General features: G+C 41.4%; 1 protein-coding gene across 1 annotated transcript in view; it reads right to left on the bottom strand.

Moving 5' to 3' along the window:
* Positions 1-1,499: 1,499 nt before the first annotated feature.
* Sbspon (somatomedin B and thrombospondin type 1 domain containing) overlaps positions 1,500-18,220 on the bottom strand; it is a 33,929-nt gene continuing 17,208 nt past the window's right edge. Inside the window, exons 3-5 of the mRNA XM_005335824.5 lie at positions 8,896-8,986; positions 5,912-6,088; positions 1,500-3,578 (exon numbers count right to left, since the gene is read on the bottom strand). Of these exons, the coding sequence (XP_005335881.2) occupies positions 3,461-3,578; positions 5,912-6,088; positions 8,896-8,986 (386 nt within the window). The 3' untranslated portion in view covers positions 1,500-3,460. The remainder of the gene's footprint in view (positions 3,579-5,911; positions 6,089-8,895; positions 8,987-18,220) is intronic.

Genomic DNA, 18,220 nt, shown 5'->3' with positions numbered 1-18,220 from the left:
GCTTCCAGTCTTCACAAAGATTCTTTAAAATCACTGAGCTTCTCATCTATTTATGGATTTGATCTCTTTGGTACGTCCTGTAACCTCAAGTGGGTTTGAAGAGAGAGTAAATATGTGCATCTATCACAGAAACCTAGAGGTTTCGCTTCCCTTTAAAATGCTCATCTTCTGATTGCTTAACTGCAGAATACCCAGGCCTTGCCTTCTAAGTCAACTTGTAATTGTTGGTATGAAACTTCACTAAAATATTCTTAGAGGGCACAAACCTGTTTCTTTTACATCTGTTTTGGGCCTACCTAGAAAAAAAATGGTTAATTAAAATTTTTATGCCAGAAGAGACCCAAACAATATAAATTATTGCTATGTATGCTTAATTATAACATTTTCAAATAAAAACAAAGCAAGACTCATAAAAAAAAGATTGGTGCAATTATAGTTCATCTTGGTTCCCCCCCCTCCACCCCCGACTCTTCATTTTTCCTTTTTTTCCACTTTTCTACATGATCATTATTTCTAATTCCTTTCCCCTTCTTTCCTGGTAGGCATATTTATTTTTGTTCAAATTACTTTCCACATTCACTTTTGAAAATCAGTCTAATAAGTGATTTTGAGTCTGTAAATCATGGCAGAGTGCCTGAGGAAAGGACCCTGACACAGGGGCTTATTAAAAAAGAACGCCAAGAGGTCTGTAAACACTTTGATCTTTAACTTTGAAAATAAAAACTCTGGGTTCTTCATTAATCACATGGACTACATGTTTCAGTTCTGACATGTTTCCTCGAGCTTGGCTAGAATTAATAACGAGCTTTTCAAAACCATTATTTAATAGTTACGTCTTCTAGCTTAGGAAATTTTCTCAAGAATAAAAGTAGCAAAAACATAACTTCAATGTGAAAGTAATTAGTGGTTATGCACCAAAATAAAACGCATAAGGTGAAAAATGGATCTATACAACACGATTATGTTAAATGTTGGAACACATATTGGAACCATAAATGCATCAGAGCTTACTTACTTTCTTTACTCATTTATTTATTTATTTATAGTTGTGTATGGACTCAATGCCTTTATTTGTTTTTATGTGGTGCTAAGATGGAACCCAGTGCATCGCACTTGTGAGGCAAGTGCTCTGCCTCAGCCACAGCCACAGCCCACACTATTGCTCTTAATGATTATTTCACTTTACCTATAAATTATGAAAGTTTATTGTTGTTGTTGTTATTTTTCTTTTGGTAAAATTTTTATGCATTCTCTGATCATTCCAGAAGTTTTGGGTTCTTTTTTTAGTCAAACCAGTGAAGAACTTTTATAAATGTAATAAGAAAGTTTATTTACTGATATAAACATGTTAAGCAACATTGGAAAATGCCCAGAGACATCATCAAAAATCTTGCTTTATAATTGATTAAAAATGGGCTTAAAATGTTAATACTGACATTATAGTTGAAGTCGGTAGCCTGGGTGAGATTCAAATTTTTTTCATTAATTTCTAACATTAATTTTCCCTTAAAATAATTTTGGCAGTTAAATCAGGATATCAGAAACATTACTACTCTCAGTGTCACATATTGGGGACTTTTCCATTCCTTTTCTATCTAGCTGTTGTCATTCTGTTATTACATGATAAATTCCAAGAAATATGTGTTTTAGGGCATGGTGGCACACACCTATGATCCCAGTGACTTGGGAGGCCAAGGCAGGAAGATTGCAAGTTTGAGGTCAGCCTGGACAACTTAGAAAAACCCTGTCAAAAATAAAAAGGGATGGGGATGTAGCTCAGTAGTAAAGTGCCCTTGTGCTGAACCTTGGTATTCTGCCCGCCCCACCAAAAAAAAAAAAAAAAAAGAAATATTTATTTTAGCAAACTGTTTATTAGTAAATAACTATATAATAACATTGAAATCAGAGGAATTTTATATGATTTAAATCTCAAGAGTCAAGCCTTCAAAGGAAATATTCTGAATATAAAGCCTAAATATAAAACTGAAATATTTGGCATAGTCAGCTTATTACTGAAGCTGAGCACCAGTGAGGAGCCGGGTCTAGGCTCCGTGGCTGTCTGCAGAATGACTTGTCGTCCCAGACCCTTTAGCTCACCAAGTTGCCTTGAGTTCAATGATCTCCTGCTAGAGTAAGGAGACTGACATCAGGAGATGTCAGTAGGAGAGATCACAGTATTCGCAGTGAAATCCATGCCTCTTCCTCTGCCTTCTACCCCAGACATAAGAAAATGCATGCTGCAGAAAAAGAATAGTACACACACTTCAACTAAACTTGTTGGGCTCTGAAAGAGTATTCCATTCAACTTCAGGCTTTAAGCTTTGGAAATAATGTTAGATGCAAATAGTGGTAGAATTTTTCATAATGAAAGAAATTGTTTCGTTCGTTGGCACCAAAATTTCTCTTCATGAAAATTATAACATTTAAAAGAATTCCTATTGGCCTAGAATGGGCATTTCACTAATCTTTCCAATTAACTGAAGAAAATGTCTTCTTCAAAATATTTTTACAGCCAGGTGAGGTGGTGCACGTCTGTAATCCTGGTGGCTCAGGAGGCTGAGGCAGGAAGATTCCAAGTCCAAAGCCAGCCTCAGCAAAAGCGAGTTGCCAAGCAACTCAGTGAGACCCTGTCTCTAAATAAAATACAAAATAGGGCTGGAGATGTGGCTCAGTGGTCAAGTGCCCCTGAATTTAATCCCCAGTACCCCCGCCCCCAATATTTTTAGCATAGCTGGTTGGCTTTTCATTGCAAAATGCTCATTGAAATTTTAAACAACTTGCCCTGTGGAAAATATTGGGGATAATTTGCTTGAAATTATTGATTCAGGATTTATGGAATATTGTATGGGAAATATGTGTGATTTTTTTTTGGAGGGGGATAGATATGGGAAATTGATCTCAGGGGTATTCTACCACTGAGCTACATTCCTAGACCTTTTTATTTGGAGACAGAGTCTTGCCAAATTTCTGAGGCTGGCTTCAAACTTGCAGCCCTCCTGCCTTAGCTCCCTAAATTGTTGAGATTTCAGACCTGTGTCACAGTGCCCAGCTCTATAACATTGTTTTTTTAAAGTGAGGAACTTTCAAGAGATACGGAATAGAGAGAAAAGGATGCAAGTCAAAGTGTAGTTACCCTTAAATAATAACTTCCCCCAAAGTGGAGCATGGGATAGTAATTCTAGTGCAAACCAACACATATTTTGTGACTGGATGGAAGGTCAAGGACATAAAACTCAGGAGCTTTTCTAAGTCCTCAACTTATAAAAGTAAGAAATATAGACATTCCTTGAGAATGTTCCTTGAGAATTAGCCTCTAATTTTTTTTTCTATATTTCAGTGGATGGCAATGATGTGTTCAGGAACTTGGGTCCAACAGTTTTTAGAGTTTATGAAGTGTTACACACAACCTAACAATATTCAGCATGCTTACAAACACATCTTGAAACAGTTACATGATGTTCTATATAAAAATGAAACTGTGAACTGCTGGACAAGAACAGTGGTCTACTCGCCGGACTTTTTTCCAAGTTCCTTGACATCGAGGATTTCCGATTGCTTGCCAGTGAAGAGTCTGATTTCTGAAACAATATTTTTGAAAATGTTAATCACGATAATAAGGCCAGCCCCGACAACTTTGCAAGATCCTGTCCCAAAATAAGTAAAAAGGACTGGGCATGTAGCTCAATGGTAGAGCACCACTGGGTTTAATCCCCAATCACAGAATTTTGAAGTTCATTACTAATAGAATTTTTTTTTAAATAACCATAAAGGGAATTTCTTTTCCTTAGATTCCATCAAAGTAAGTTTCCATTTGATCTCTATCTGAGGACACTCTCATGGTGGAAGAGTTGTTTGTTTAATCACTATGCTCACAGGGCTGAGGATATAGCTCAGTTGATTGAGTGCTTGCCTTGCATGCACAAGGCCCTGGGTTCAATCCTCAGCACCACCAAAAAAAAAAGTCAATTCACTGTGTTCACTGTGTTCAATTCTCCCACTTGATCTGAATACAAGTGCCACATAAAGGTGAATGGCTATTTCAATTTGTATTTAAATTCTAAAGGTACCCAATTACCTCTTTCATCCCTTTCCAATTCTTTGATTTTATAATGAAAAAATGAGAGTAGTGAAAAGAGAGTGAAGCCAGATTATTAAAATTATTATTTTTAAAGTCACTAGTGTCTTAACCAGGGTTTAAATACTTACTTTATTAGGTACAAATTGAATTATAAAATCATTTAAAGTCAAAATATGGATGAGGTATTCAGAAAAATATTAAATCTAAATATTAAGTTTCATTTGATATGCATTCCTCACCAGCTTTATTGTTCATATGGTGTATGCAATAGAGGCCTTCCTTTGGGCACAAGTGACTAATGAACATAAATTCAAATTATTAAGTATCAAAGCACACAACAGGAATGATGATTGACAGGAAAGTTCAATATTTTGGTTCTTAATCTGTATTTTGATCAGTTTCATCTAACATTCTTAAAACTAGAATCCAAGTATAACCTAAATTGGTCCTTGTCCCATAGCTGATCCAGTGTGAAGTTGACCCTTCTCCTAGTTATAAATGGTGTTATCAGGACTAGGGTAGATTTATTACAGGATGGCAAATGTTTTTGGCATCAATTGTTTCAGAAAAATCTATAGATGTATGTTCAGTTATTACCCTACAGAACTGAGCCCACAACTCTATCCCTATTATGACTTCATGACAAAACCCCTTTGGGCAGTAGTTCTGAAATGTCACTGTGGGTTTGAATCACCTGGGCAGGGTCAGCAGGCTGTGACCCCTCATAGGCCAAATCTGACCTACGGCCTCTTTTTGTATAGATTATGAGTTAATAATTTGTACGTTTTCAAGTATCAAAAAGGAAAAATCCAAAGAATGATATTTTTTGTGACACATTCAAATTTTAGTATCCATAAATAAAGTTTTTTTCGAACAAAGCCCAAGATTTGCACAGTAGGTAAGGCTGCTTATGCCACAGTGTCAGAGTTGAGTAGCTAAGATAGTGGCTGCTGTATGGGATGCGAAGCTGAAAATATCTACTCTCTGGCATTTTATAGAAAAAGTTTTCTGACCTCTGACCTAAGAGATTATTAAGAATCTACATCAGGGGCTGGGGATGTGGCTCAAGCGGTAGCGCGCTCGCCTGGCATGCGTGCGGCCCGGGTTTGATCCTCAGCACCACATACAAAAACAAAGATGTTGTGTCCACCAAGAACTAAAAAATAAATGTTAAAAAATTCTCTCTCTCTCCTCTCTCACTCTCTCTTAAAAAAAAAAAAAAAAAAAAGAATCTACATCAGCCAGGTCTGTTGGCACACACACACCTATAATCCCAGAGATTTAGGAGGCTGGGACAGGAGGATCACAACTTTTGAAGCCAGCCTCAGCAGTTTAGGAAGACACAGCAACTTATTAAGACCTGGTCTCAAAATATCAAATAATAAGGACTAGGGATGTAGCTCAGTGGTAAAGCACCTCTGGGTTTAATCCCCGGTCCCAGGAAAAAAAAACAAAAATCCATTCCCCCAAATTCTGATTTCAGCTGGTCTGAAGAGGGATTAAGAATTTGCATATTTTAAATCTCCATTCTAAGAGATTCAGATACAAGTTGTCTTCAGAATGTGGCTTTGGAGCAAACAGATTTTCAGGGGGTCATCTGAGAGCTTTAACCTAAATAACCCAAATCAAATTGACCCATGCAGTTGTGGTATGGAAAGCCTCCGAGTTCCACAGAGAAAATTGAAGTCCTGGGTTCGGGAGCAGCTACACAGATGTTCCTCCTCGCTGCCCCAGATCATGCCTTTTTGTGACACCCTGGTCAGCCACTCTGGATGTGGAGAGGACAGATCCTCAACCTGAGTAACAAGTCCCTCCATCAGTTCCCGCCCTTACCCGTCAGAGTCCAGGCCATCTCCAGAACAACGAAGGCTCACAGAATTCATGGCGGGGGGCTGACAGTCCACACACACGGTGTATCCCTCTCGGAGATACTGCATCCACCGCGTCAGGGGCCGGTTCTCCAGAGCACAGTGAGGAGTCAGGGACTCTGTCTTGAACTCCATACAGTATCTAGAGCGAAAGAAGTAATAATGTCAACTTGCTAGTATCAGAGGTGGCCTGACACTGTGCAAAGTCTCAGGAAGTCGTCATCTCCAGTGGCATCTGGCAGACGGGAGCATGGAGTCACATCTTCACAAGTCACACACCATTCCCAGAGGTCTTCAAGTTGTTTTTTCACTAAATGCTGACCACATGCGACGGACCACCATAGAAAAGCTTTTTTTAACTCTTTTTCAATCCATTATTGAATTAGCTGGTCTACAGAAATTTGCAGATTTAGATAGCCTCTGTCCTTTCCCATCAGATCACTAAATTGTATGTAAAGGCATGTTTTACTAGCAAACCAGCCCTCGGTAGTTTGGCTTGTGTTCTAAAGAATTATATAAATTGAGCCAGGCATGATAGCACATGCCTGTAATTCCCAGCAACCCACAAGGCTGAGGCAGAAGGCTCACAAGTTCAAGGCCAGGCTGGACAGCTATGTGAAATTCTTGTTTTAAAAATTCAAAAAGGTGCCAGGGATCTCCTCAAACATTTATTATTTATTATGTTAAAAACTTTAAAGGGGCATGGGGTTGTAGCTCAGTGGTAGAGCACTCTCCTAGCACATGCAAGGCCCTGTGTTCGATCCTCAGACCCACATAAAAATAAATAAATAAATAGAATAGAATAGAATAAAGGTGTTGTGTCCAACTACAACTAAAAAATAAATGTTAAAAAAAAACTTTAAAAATTATTTCCTCTTAAAAAGGGGGGTGGGAGCAGGAATGTAGCTCAGCGGTAAAGCACCCCTGGTTCAATTCCCAGTACCAAAACAAAGGTTGGGGGAAGGGAGGTAGGCTGGTGGTACCTGACTGTTATCTCAGTGACTTAGGAGGCTGTGGCAGGAGGATCCCAAATTGGAGGTCAGCCTCAGCAACTCAGCAAGATCCTATCTCCAAATTTTAAAAAAGGGCCGGGTGCAGTGGCACACACCTGTAATCACAGTAGTTTGGGAGACTGAGGCAAGAGGATCACAAGTTCAAGGCCAGCCTCAGCAGCTTAGCAAGGCCCTGAGCAAATTAGTGAGACCCTGTCTCAAAAAATAAAAAAAGGGTTGGAGATGTATGTACCTCAGGGGTAAAGCACCTCTGGGTTTGAGCTCTGGTATGCCAAGGGTTAAAAAAACAAGTTACATAAATTGAACAAGCATTTGCATGAGTCTGAGAACCCTTAAATATGAGTTCAGGAGAGTATATCCTCAACACCCAGGCCAGCACCTGTGTCTCACAAATGTTCCCAGCCCTCACCTTCCCCACTCAGCCCACCTGCATGATCTGTTGTCACACTGATGAACATTGAAGTTACATCAGGCATCACAGATCAGAACAAAAAGGGGGAGCTGAGTTACCTTTTCTATGACAGGTTAGTGTCACCTTATACTGGGCTGTGGAAAGCTCTACCATGTATGTCTAGACTCTGAAGGTCCCAGGGGAGCATCCAGATATGAGTAAATATTTGAAAATTTTTGTAGTTAAAAGAAACATAATATTCCAGTTCTCGGGGAAACAAAACATAATATAAATCCTGAGTTGCCATAGTAGAAACTTGTATTTTCAGCTCAATGGAATAATTTCTTCTCCATCAAATTATGAGTTGTAATAAGTTAAATGGAAAATGTTTGGAGTCTGCTTCAAAGATTTTTTTTATTATTATTTTCATTTTCACTGCTTCAAAGATATTTAACAGCTGCGCCTTGTGGCGCAGACCTGTAATCCCAGCGAGTTGGGAGGCTGAGGCAGGAGGATCACGAGTTCAAAGCCAGCCTCAGCAACTTATCAAGACCCTGTCTCAATAAAAAGTAAAAAGGGCTGGGGATGTGACTCAGTGGTAAATTGCCTCTAGGTTAAATCTCTAGAACCGAGAGAGAGAGAGAGAGAGAGAGAGAGAGAGAGAGAGAGAGAGAGAGAGAGAGAGAAAGAAAGAGAGAGGGGGGGGAGGTCTTTAACAAGGGTAAGTACTACTTATTAGTAACGGTAACTTGTATCTTCGTTATTAAGATAGGAAATTCTGAGATGCAGCTTCAGTCAACCCCAGACAACGTAACTCAGACATTTCTGCAATGTTGTTTTCTCATTAAATGTTCATACCAAACCCATGTGGTAGGTATTAATATTCTTTAAGGAGAAAAAACTGAAGGGGAACAACTTAAAGTCAACTGAGTGGCTCTGTGGGGATCTGAATATGCAGCCATTAACTAATGGCAGAAGAGTGGACCTAGGTGAGCACACAGGTGGTTTCAATAAGAAACCTAGACATGGTAGTACAACCCCTATTATCCCAGCTACTAGTTGGCTGAGACAGGAGGATTCCAAGTTCAAAGCCAGCCTGGGCAACTTAGCAAGACTGTTTCAAAATAAAAAATAGAAAGGTGTGTAGCTCACTGGTAGTGTGCCACTGGGTTCAAGCCCCAGTTCTTAGTGGGGGAAAGAAAAAGAAAGAAAAAAAAATCCTCAGGTTGAAGTGTGTGCCACTTTCAAATTCACCAGAGATGGTGCTAGAATCCATGGTTCCCTAGAGGGACACCCTTAGCATAATTAATCAAATAATATCATCTCATTTTTATTCAGTTTGCTTCTTTTGAGAGATCAGGCATCAGAGACAGATAAATACAGTCCCACAAAAATGGAGGATCAGTACATTCTGAGTCTGGTGAAGGGTCCTATTTTCCTGGAAGTCAATGAACAACTAACAGAAGAAAACAGTGGAACCAAGTTGACTCTTCTGAATAGACTTGACTATACAATTGGAAAAACATAATAAAAGCACCACATTACCCGGCATCCTCTGTGTGCGTAGACCACTGTGGAGACGCAGCTTGTCTTGTTCTCTCCTTGTTGAAGGCAGAGGTAGTTATGAAGGCAGGGACTGGAAGAGGGAGAATTATGTTGAATCCACACAAAGTACTCAGAGCATGGTTTCCCAAAATTGGTTCCATGCCCATCTCAAGGTCTCCATCTCCAAAACCCACGCTTGGTACACCATCAAGGAGTGAAGTAAGGCTCATTACAAAGTCCACAGAACCAAATTGGCTAAAGACCTGTGTGTGGGCGGACGGCAGAGAGGGCACCTGCAGGCCTCTGACAAGGCTGTTCCTCTGCGACTAACCTGAGGGGCCAGGAAGAAAAATCAGGAAATGTAAAAAGATGAGGGGAAGGCAAGGGGGCAAAGAGAGGTGATAGAGATTACAGGAGAAAGAGAAAGGACCTTTTCAATAAACTAAAGGGAGAGCTGGGCGCGGGTGGCACACGCCTGTAATCCCAGCAGCTCAGGAGGCTGAGGCAGGAGGAGCACTAGTTCAAAACCAGCCTCAGCAATGGCAAGGCGCTGAGCAACTCAGTAAGACTCTGTCTCTAAATAAAATACAAAATACAGCTAGGGATGTGGCTCAGTGGTTGAGTGCCCCTGAGTTCAATCCCTGATTACTCCCCCAGCCCCAATAAAGAAAGGAAGACCTAGGTGGTGGCAGCAGGCCTGTAATCCCAGGGGCTCAGGAGGCTGAGGCAGGAAAATCACAAGTTCAAAGCCAGCCTCAGCAAAAGTGAGGTGCTAAGCAACTCAGTGAGACCCTGTCTCTAAATAAAATACAAACTAGGGCTGGGGATGTGGCTCAGGGGTCGAGTGCCTCAGAGTTCAATCCCCTGTGCCAAAAACAAGAAAGGAACAGAAATAGAGAAGAAAAGAGAAAAAGAGGGGAAATAAAGTAAAAGAATAAACAGGAGAGAGAAGGAAGGAAGACCAAAGAGAGAGAGAAAATGAGATGAAAGGAGAGAGATCAATCAGAGAGAGGGAAAATGAGAAAGGACAAAAATAAGAGAAAAGGAAGGTGCTCCTTAGCCTCCTGGTAACGACATCCTGGAAGCTTTGCCCCCCCCACACACACACATAGTACCCAGCTGTGACTGCCCCATGCCAGCCAGCACAGCAAGTCCCCATATGGCCCTGGGGAAAGGAAGTTCCCAGGGACCCCCTTCTCCTTCTTCCTCCACCCCCCACCCCCAACTCTGACACTCAACGTCAGAGAAAAGAAAAGGAGCCAGGACACACTCAAACACTGCTGGTGGGACTGCAAATTGGTGCAACCACTCTGGAAAGCAGTATGGAGACTGGAAAACTGGGAATGGAACCACCATTTGACCCAGCTGACCCTCTCCTCCATCTATACCCAAAGGACTTAAAATCAGCATACTATAGGGACACAGCCATATCAATGTTTATAGCAGCACAATTTACAATAGCTAAACTGTGGAACCAACCTAGATGCCCTTCAATAGATGAATGAATAAAGAAACTGTGGTATCGGGGCTGGGGATGTGGCTCAAGCGGTAGCGCGCTCGCCTGGCATGCATGCGGCCCGGGTTCGATCCTCAGCACCACATACAAACAAAGATGTTGTGTCCGCCGAAAACTAAAAAATAAATATTAAAAAAAATTCTCCCTCTCTCTCTTAAAAAAAAAAAGAGAGAAACTGGTATATATATATATACACAATGGAATAGTACTCAGCAATAAAAGAGAATAAAATTATGGTAATTGTAGATAAATGGATGGAGTTAGAGAATACCGTGCTAAGCAAAGTAAAGCCAATCCCCAAAAAACCAAACTCTGAATGTTTTCTCTGATAAGTAGATGCTAATCCATAATGGGGGGTGGGGGGGATGAGTGGAGGAACTTGGGATGGGGCAAAGGAGAGGGGGCATGGGGATAGGAAAGATGGTGAAATGAGATGAACATCATTACCCTTGGTACATGTATAATTGCATAACAGTGTGGCCCTACTTTGGGTACAACCATAGAAGTAAAAAAAATATGTTCCATTTGTGTATAATGAATCGAAGAGCACTCTGCTGTCATGTATAACTGATTAGAACAAATAAATAAATTTTAAAAAATAAGAAAGAAAAGGAGCCAGGAATCCCTCCTGCCTCTTTGATCTCTCCCATTTCTTGGTGTGTCTCCCCCCCGTCTCATCACACAGTCTAGGGGGGGGCGTCTGTTACTATACACAGCAACCACAGCAGCTTCTTGATTCCACTCTGCCATCAGCTCAAGAAAGGCAGGGTTATGCCTTGACCATTACCACACCCCTCACACGTTTACATGCCCAGTAAAGAGTTGTGCAGCCTAACACAGTGGTGCACACCTGTAATCCCTGGTTCTCAAGAAGCTGAGGTAGGAGGATCGCAAGTTCAAGGCCAGCCTCAGCAACTTAGTGAGGCCCTGTATTTAAAAAAAAAAAAAAAAAAAAGTGCTGGGGATGTCATTCAGTGGTAAAGCCCTTTGGATTCAATTCCTATTGCCAAATAAATATGTAAATAAAGTTGTGCAATGAGTGGATGGGCCAGTGTGTGAATGAGAAAAGTCATGGGATTGCCACCAAAACACACAGGTCCTACTTCCCCAGGGTCTTCTGTTTCTATACAGTTGTTCCTCAGTATCCATGGATATTTAGTTTCAGGGACCCAAGAGTATACCCAAAGCAGCAGATGCTTGAGTCCCTTAAGTAAAATGGCAAAGTACTTGCATATAACCTATGTATATCCTCCCATATACTAATTTTGTGTGTGTGCATGTGTGGTGCTGAGGGTTGAACCCAGGAATTTGTGCATGCTAAGCACACACTCTACGCTGAGCTACTGCCTCTTCAAGAACTTTAAATCATATCTTGATTATTTATAAGACCTAATACAATGTCAATGCTATGAAAATAGTGGTATGCTATTCTAATAGTTTAGAGAATAGTGGCAAGAACAAGTCTGTACATGTTCAGGACAGAGGCAATTTCCCCACCCTCCCCAAATATTTTCAGTCCCGGTTAGTTGAATCTGCAGATGCAGAGTCTTTGGCTCTGGAGGCTGACTATACTGAGCATCACAACTGAGATGCTCAACAATCTTCCCGCCTTTTGTTTTAGAAACTGTTTAGAAACTCCCAGGAGGGGCAGACACAAGCTGCTGTTGGCTCACGAGATGCCAAAGTCATCATCATCCTGAGCAAAGTGCCATGAGGGCACTGGATGCCAAAAATGTTCACTGATTTTAGCTGACTCCTTTCTGCCACCAGATGGCAGACTTCAATTCTTTCTTAGATTTTTCTTAATGAGGAGTCCCTTTTTATATTACTAGAGGATCTAAGACAAGAGCAATCCAACTCTTGCTCCAAGAGTTGTAGGTGTAGTTCTTGTCTCCTGTGGTTTGGTGCCTAGTCTCTCCAGTACACCTAGAGTAATCTCTGCAGTCCCAGCGTATGGGACTCTTTCCTGCAAAAAGTTTATTTTCCTAATTAAGCATGCCATGCTTTCTAAATGTGGCTGTTGCATTTCTAAAACCCACAGACGGAATTAAGAGAAGCAAGTGAAAGAATGTGTCCAGATCCTTCCCTGTGTCTCTCAGACCCGATAATCAGAAATAAAACATCTAAAGGATTTTAGCTTTCCAATACACTTTCATTTCTGTTCTTTGACACATAATTGTGAAGAATAAATTTACCACTAAGTCCTTGTAGCTTCTCACAAGTCAAAATATAAAACCTTCAGGATATGTCTCTTTAGCTCAAACCATGGTCTAATTTGTCCTGCATATATCATTACAAAACTTCAAAGGAGCTGGATGTGGTGGCACATACCTGTAATCCCAGTGGCTCAGGAGGCTGAGGCAAGAGGACTATAAATTCAAGATCAGCCTCAGCAACTTAGTGAGGCCCTAAGCAAGTTAGCAAGACCCCGTCTCCAAAAAAAGGGGGGGGGTTTCTCAGTGGTTAAGCACCCCTAGGTTTAATCCCTAGTATCAAAAAAAATTAAAATTAAAAAATTTAAAAAAATAATGCTTCAAAGGTTTGGCACTTAATGTATAGCTCAGGTTAGGAAGTAGAAGGGAAATAAATATATGACTATAGTTTCTAAATAGAATCCTTAGAAAAAGTTCTATAATTATTTATTTTCTTTTAATTTTTAAATTTATTTTTTAGTTTTCAGCGGACACAACATCTTTGTTTGTATGTGGTGCTAAGGATCGAACCCAGGCTGCACGCATGCCAGGCGAGCACGCTACCTCTTGAGCCACATCCCCAGCCCCAAAGTTCTATAATTATACAAGTGAAAGTTGACAATTATGCACTTCTAGCTGGGCACAGTGGTACATTATGAGGCAGGAGGATCATAAATTTGAGGTCAGCCTGGGCAACTTAACAAAAGCTTCTCTAAAAGAAAAAAAAAAAGGCTGGGGATATAGCTCTGTGGTAAAAGAAGCCCCGAGTTCAATCCCCAGTATTGAAAAAAAAATTATGCACTTCTATATCCAGTCACAACACAATGCTAAGTCACTTTTCATATACTGATTCATTTCATTCTTACAACCATGCTTAGAGAGGTATCCTATTAGTTCCCCATTTCACAGACAAGAAAACTATAATACAGAGAGGTTAAGAAATGTGTTCAAAGCTCATGTCTAAACATGGCAGAGCCAGGCAAGGTCTCCCAAGCATACTTTAAAAAAAAAAAAAATTATTTTGAGGCAGGACCTCACTAAGTTGCTAAGGCTACCCCTCAATTTGTAACCCTCCTGCCTCAGCCTCCCAAGTAGCTGGGATTACAGGAATGCCCCACTGCACCTGGCCCAAAACATACTCTAGGATAATGCAGATTATAGAATTCTGCTGTTCTATGTGGCATGTTTCCTATGAAGTGTTTAAATTCGGCTCTATTTTCTCCTTTTGTCCCTAATCATCACCCTCAGTGTCAAGTCAGATTTAAGAAAGAAAAAAGGGAAAACTGTAGCTCATTATACTCTGTCATGCAAGAGGTGTGGGAGAAGGACGGCAGTGGGCAGAGATTCACACTGCAGTACGGTGGCCCCTGGTGTGGCCAGCTGCTTAACGGTGTAATCTCACCTCATACGTTCTCATTCTTCACAGAAATGTTGCAAAGATGATACACCAACCTGATTACTCAGAAAACAGGCTCACAGAGGTGACCTGAAGGGAAAATTACTACATGACCAAGCAAGGGCCCCAACAGAGAAGATGCGTTCTGCTTGTTAAGAATGACTATCCACAGTCATTTTCTGTGCTCTGTGCTCCTGGTCTGTGGTTATGGCACATCAGAAAAGCAGGCCACTGACCCAGGGCCTTGCTTCTCCCTCCCAACCCCCAGCAGCCCCAGAGCTTGGATGGTGGCACATTCCACCAAGGGCACCCTTCCCCCCACAAGTCTTCCATAAACAGACCAGCAGCCTGATGGCCCGGAGCTCTCCAAACCAGAACCCCTTTTTAATATGCCCCACAGAGTTCGCTTTCATTATAGAAATTCTTTTTGCCTTCAGTCCCACTTCTGCTGATGTGGGGAAGCATGGGGCTAGGTGCCCCAGGACAAAGCTTCTCCATAAATGTTAGTTGCCCTTCCTTTCCCTTTTCTGGCAACAACATTCAAATGTAATAGATTCTTTGTGCCCAGGCCATTTGCCAACTTTCCTGGTAATCTGGGAGCCTACCATTGTTGGCTTTTACAACGACTTCCACCTTTGAAAGCCTGGCACCGCACATATTTCCTTTGAACATGAAAGTCCATTAAATTTGCCTTGGGAATTTCGTAAGCTCTCTGACACAATAGAGTAGTACCACAAAAGCTGGCTTAGAAACACTCGTTCTGTAGATACAGCGAAAGAGGACAACATGGGAATTTGACAAATGGCACCACCCTACCACCCTGGAAGGGCCCAGTTTAGAACAATACAGCTTGATCAGCTTTTGGGAGGAGAAATGCAAATAAATGTCTATAATGGGCAACGAGTTCAATAGTTCAGCTTTTTCTATGTGTTTTTAATGATAAAATATAATCATATTCATTAAAGATAACAGGAAAAAATGTAACATCTGCTGGACCATTAACAAGAGAGGCTCAGTGATGGTGTTTTGTTCCCTGGCTTCCTGGGGCGTTTAGATTTCTACTTAGTTTCCAGAAGCTATAATCACAGTATTTGCATTAACTGTAGCTCAGTGGCAGAGCACTTGCCTTGCACGTGAGAGGTACTGGGTTCGATCCTCAGCACCACATAAAAATAAATAAATAAAGATATTGTACCAACTCTAAAAAAAAATATTTTTTAAAAAATGACAGTTAACAACAAACAATATGGGCGGAGGGCATGTCCCACAGGACTAGATCCGTGAGACCCAGGTTTAAGTTCTGTTGCATTTGCTACATGAACTCCAAAGCCCTCCTGTACAAAGGATAATGACCCTGTCCTACTTCCCTGTGCCAGACATGATAATGTCCCCACAAAGATATCCATGACCCAATCACCAGAACCTATGATCATGTTATGTTACACAGCAAAGAATTAAAGTTACTGATGGAACTCAAGTTGCTACTTAGTTGGACTCTAAAATGGGAAGGTTCTCCAGGATGATGTGGGCATGCCCAATATAATCGCCGGGGGCTTTAAAGAGATCCAGCCGTGAACCAGGTAGGCTGGCACACAGCTCTCATCCCAGCAAGTAAGAAAGGCTGAGGCAGCCTGGATAATTTAGTGAGACCTGTCTCAAAATGAAATTTTTAAAAAGGCTGGGGATGTATCTCAGTGGTCCAGTACTTGCTTAGCATGTACAAGGTCCCCAGGTACAATCCTCAGTACTGCAAAAAAGAGAAATCCAGAGGAGATGTCACTACAAGAGAAAGGCAGAGAGAGATGCAGCGTTGCTCGCTGTGAAGATGGAAGAGAAAAGGAATGTGGGCAGCCTCCTGCTGAAAAAACAGAAAATGCAAGGCAACAGATTCTCCCCTGGAGCCTCCAGAAAGGAATGCAGCCCTGCCAACGCCCTGACTTGAGTCCAGTGAGGTCCACGTCAGACTTCCGACCTTCAGAACTGCAAGACAATAAATTTGTGTACTACAGACCTCAGTGATATTCTCTACAATCTGCTTTCCTAAGAGCAAATTTCTCCCTCCCTCCCTCTCCCTCTCTCTTTGTTTCAGGGGACTGAACCCAGAGGCCATTAACCACTGAACCCCATCCCATCCCCAGCCCTTTTTTATATTTTATTTTGAGACAGAGTATCCCTGAGTTGCTTAGGGCCTCAGTTGCTGAAGGCTGGCTTTGAACTTGCAATCCTTCTGCCTCAGCCTCCCAAGCCACTGAGATTTCAGGTATGCACCACCGTGCCTAGATCGATCTCTCTCTCTCTCTCTCTCTCTCTCTCTCTCTCTCTCTCTCATTTAGAGCGTTATAGTTACACATAGCAGTTGGGTTCATTTTGGTGAATTCATACATCCATAGAATTAGTTCATGATCCCCCACTTTTCCCTCAAGTCTTCCCTCCCTCCCCCACTCTCCCTCTGCTACTAGACTTCCTTTCTCTCCTCTACTTATTTATATTTGATTGGTTCTTTTTATTTATGCATAAAGGTGAAATGTGGTTTATTTATATACACACACAACATGATCTTTTAAGAATTCATTGTGTATTGCCTCCCCTTACCATCCCTCCACTCTGCCTCTTGATCTCCTTCTACACTGCTGATTTTCCCTTTATCTTATCCTTCTCTCCCTCTTTCCTTTATTTTACTCTAGCTTCTGTAGATGAGAGAAAGCATTCTACTTTTGAGTTTCTGAGTCTGGCTTCTTTCACTAACGTATTCTCCATTTCCAGCCATTTTCCAGCAAATGCCATAATTTCATTCTTCTTTACGGCTGAGTAGAACTCCATTGTCTAAAATCTCTTAATTTTAGCATACTTTGCCATTTGGGTAGGCTGAGAATTTCCCAACTCATCAAATCCTGATTCTATTAGGATTATTTTTTTCCCCATCAATTTAACTCTTTTCTCTCCTGTTTCACTAGAAGTGGCAACAAGAAACCAGGCTTCAACACTTGCTTGAAACTTTCCTTAGCTAAATATCTAAGTCCAGTTCATGATTTCCAAGTTCTACTTTCCACAAAACTGCAGGGTACAGCCTGGTCTGCTTTGATCTCCTGCATATTAAGGATTCCCTTTCATCCATGAAAAGTTAAGGAAATAGATTCCCACTAGAGCCTTTGGGAAGGAATTATATGGCCTTGCTGACTCCTTGATTTTAATCCAGGTAGACCTGTGTTGAAATTCTATCCCAAAGAACAGTAAAATAATAAATGTGTGCAGTTTAGGTCACTGCCACTGGAAGATAATAGATTTGTATTGTTTTAAGCCACTAAGTTTGTGGTGCTTTGTTAGAGCAGTCATAGAAAACCAGTACACTCCCTGTGAGACTACAATGAAGACTGACTCAATAATGTCTATCAAAGCTCTCTGTCACACTATTCTGGTTTGGACATGAGGTGTCCCCCAAAAGCTCCTGTGTAAGACAATGCAGGAATGCTCAAAGATGACATAATTATGGGAGCTGTAAACTAATCAATGGATTAATCCATTTGATGGATTAGTAATGTGAAGGGATTAATGGGTGGTAACTGCAGGCAAGTAGGGCATGTCTGGAAGAAGTAGATCACTGGGGTTGTGCCCCTGGGAATTATATTATCCCTGGCTCCTTGCACTAGGGCTCTCTCTGCTTCCTGATTGCCACATTGCCTGAGATGCTTTCCTCTGCCACGCCCTTGCACCACCATGCTCTGCCTCATCTTGGGCTCAGAGCAATGGAGTTGGCTGACCATGGATTGAATCTCTGAAACTGTGAGCCAAAATAAACTTTTCCTCCTCTAAATTGTTCTCGTTGAGTATATTGGTCACAGAGATGCAAAGCTAACACACATGCAAATGGGAGGGATTAGTATGCCATCCTGTGTGCACAGGAGGTCTAGTGGAGGATGGAGGATGGTAGTGACAGGTACACAGGTGACTGTGCAAGAGTACTGAGAGCCCTGAGACCAGATGGGCACTCTTCTCCATGCTCCCACACCAACCTGTGTATCTCTCTACCACAGTGCTCATCGCCCTGAATTATAATGAGCTGTGATCTATTTGTTAATCAAGTGTGGATCTCCAAAAACTAGCGCAGCGCTGGCATGTAGTAGGTGCTGAGTGAGTGTTAAATGAGTAGAAACACATAAATAAATGCTCAGGAGCTGGGGTGAAACAGGGCCACAAGCTCCCAAATAATCCATCGCATGGGAT

The sequence above is a fragment of the Ictidomys tridecemlineatus genome, chromosome 7 (genome assembly GCF_052094955.1).
Source record: "Ictidomys tridecemlineatus isolate mIctTri1 chromosome 7, mIctTri1.hap1, whole genome shotgun sequence".
In the NCBI taxonomy this organism is placed as follows: domain Eukaryota; kingdom Metazoa; phylum Chordata; class Mammalia; order Rodentia; family Sciuridae; genus Ictidomys; species Ictidomys tridecemlineatus.
Note: the sequence above shows the minus strand (reverse complement) of the source record. Positions and strands in the feature narration are given on the sequence as shown.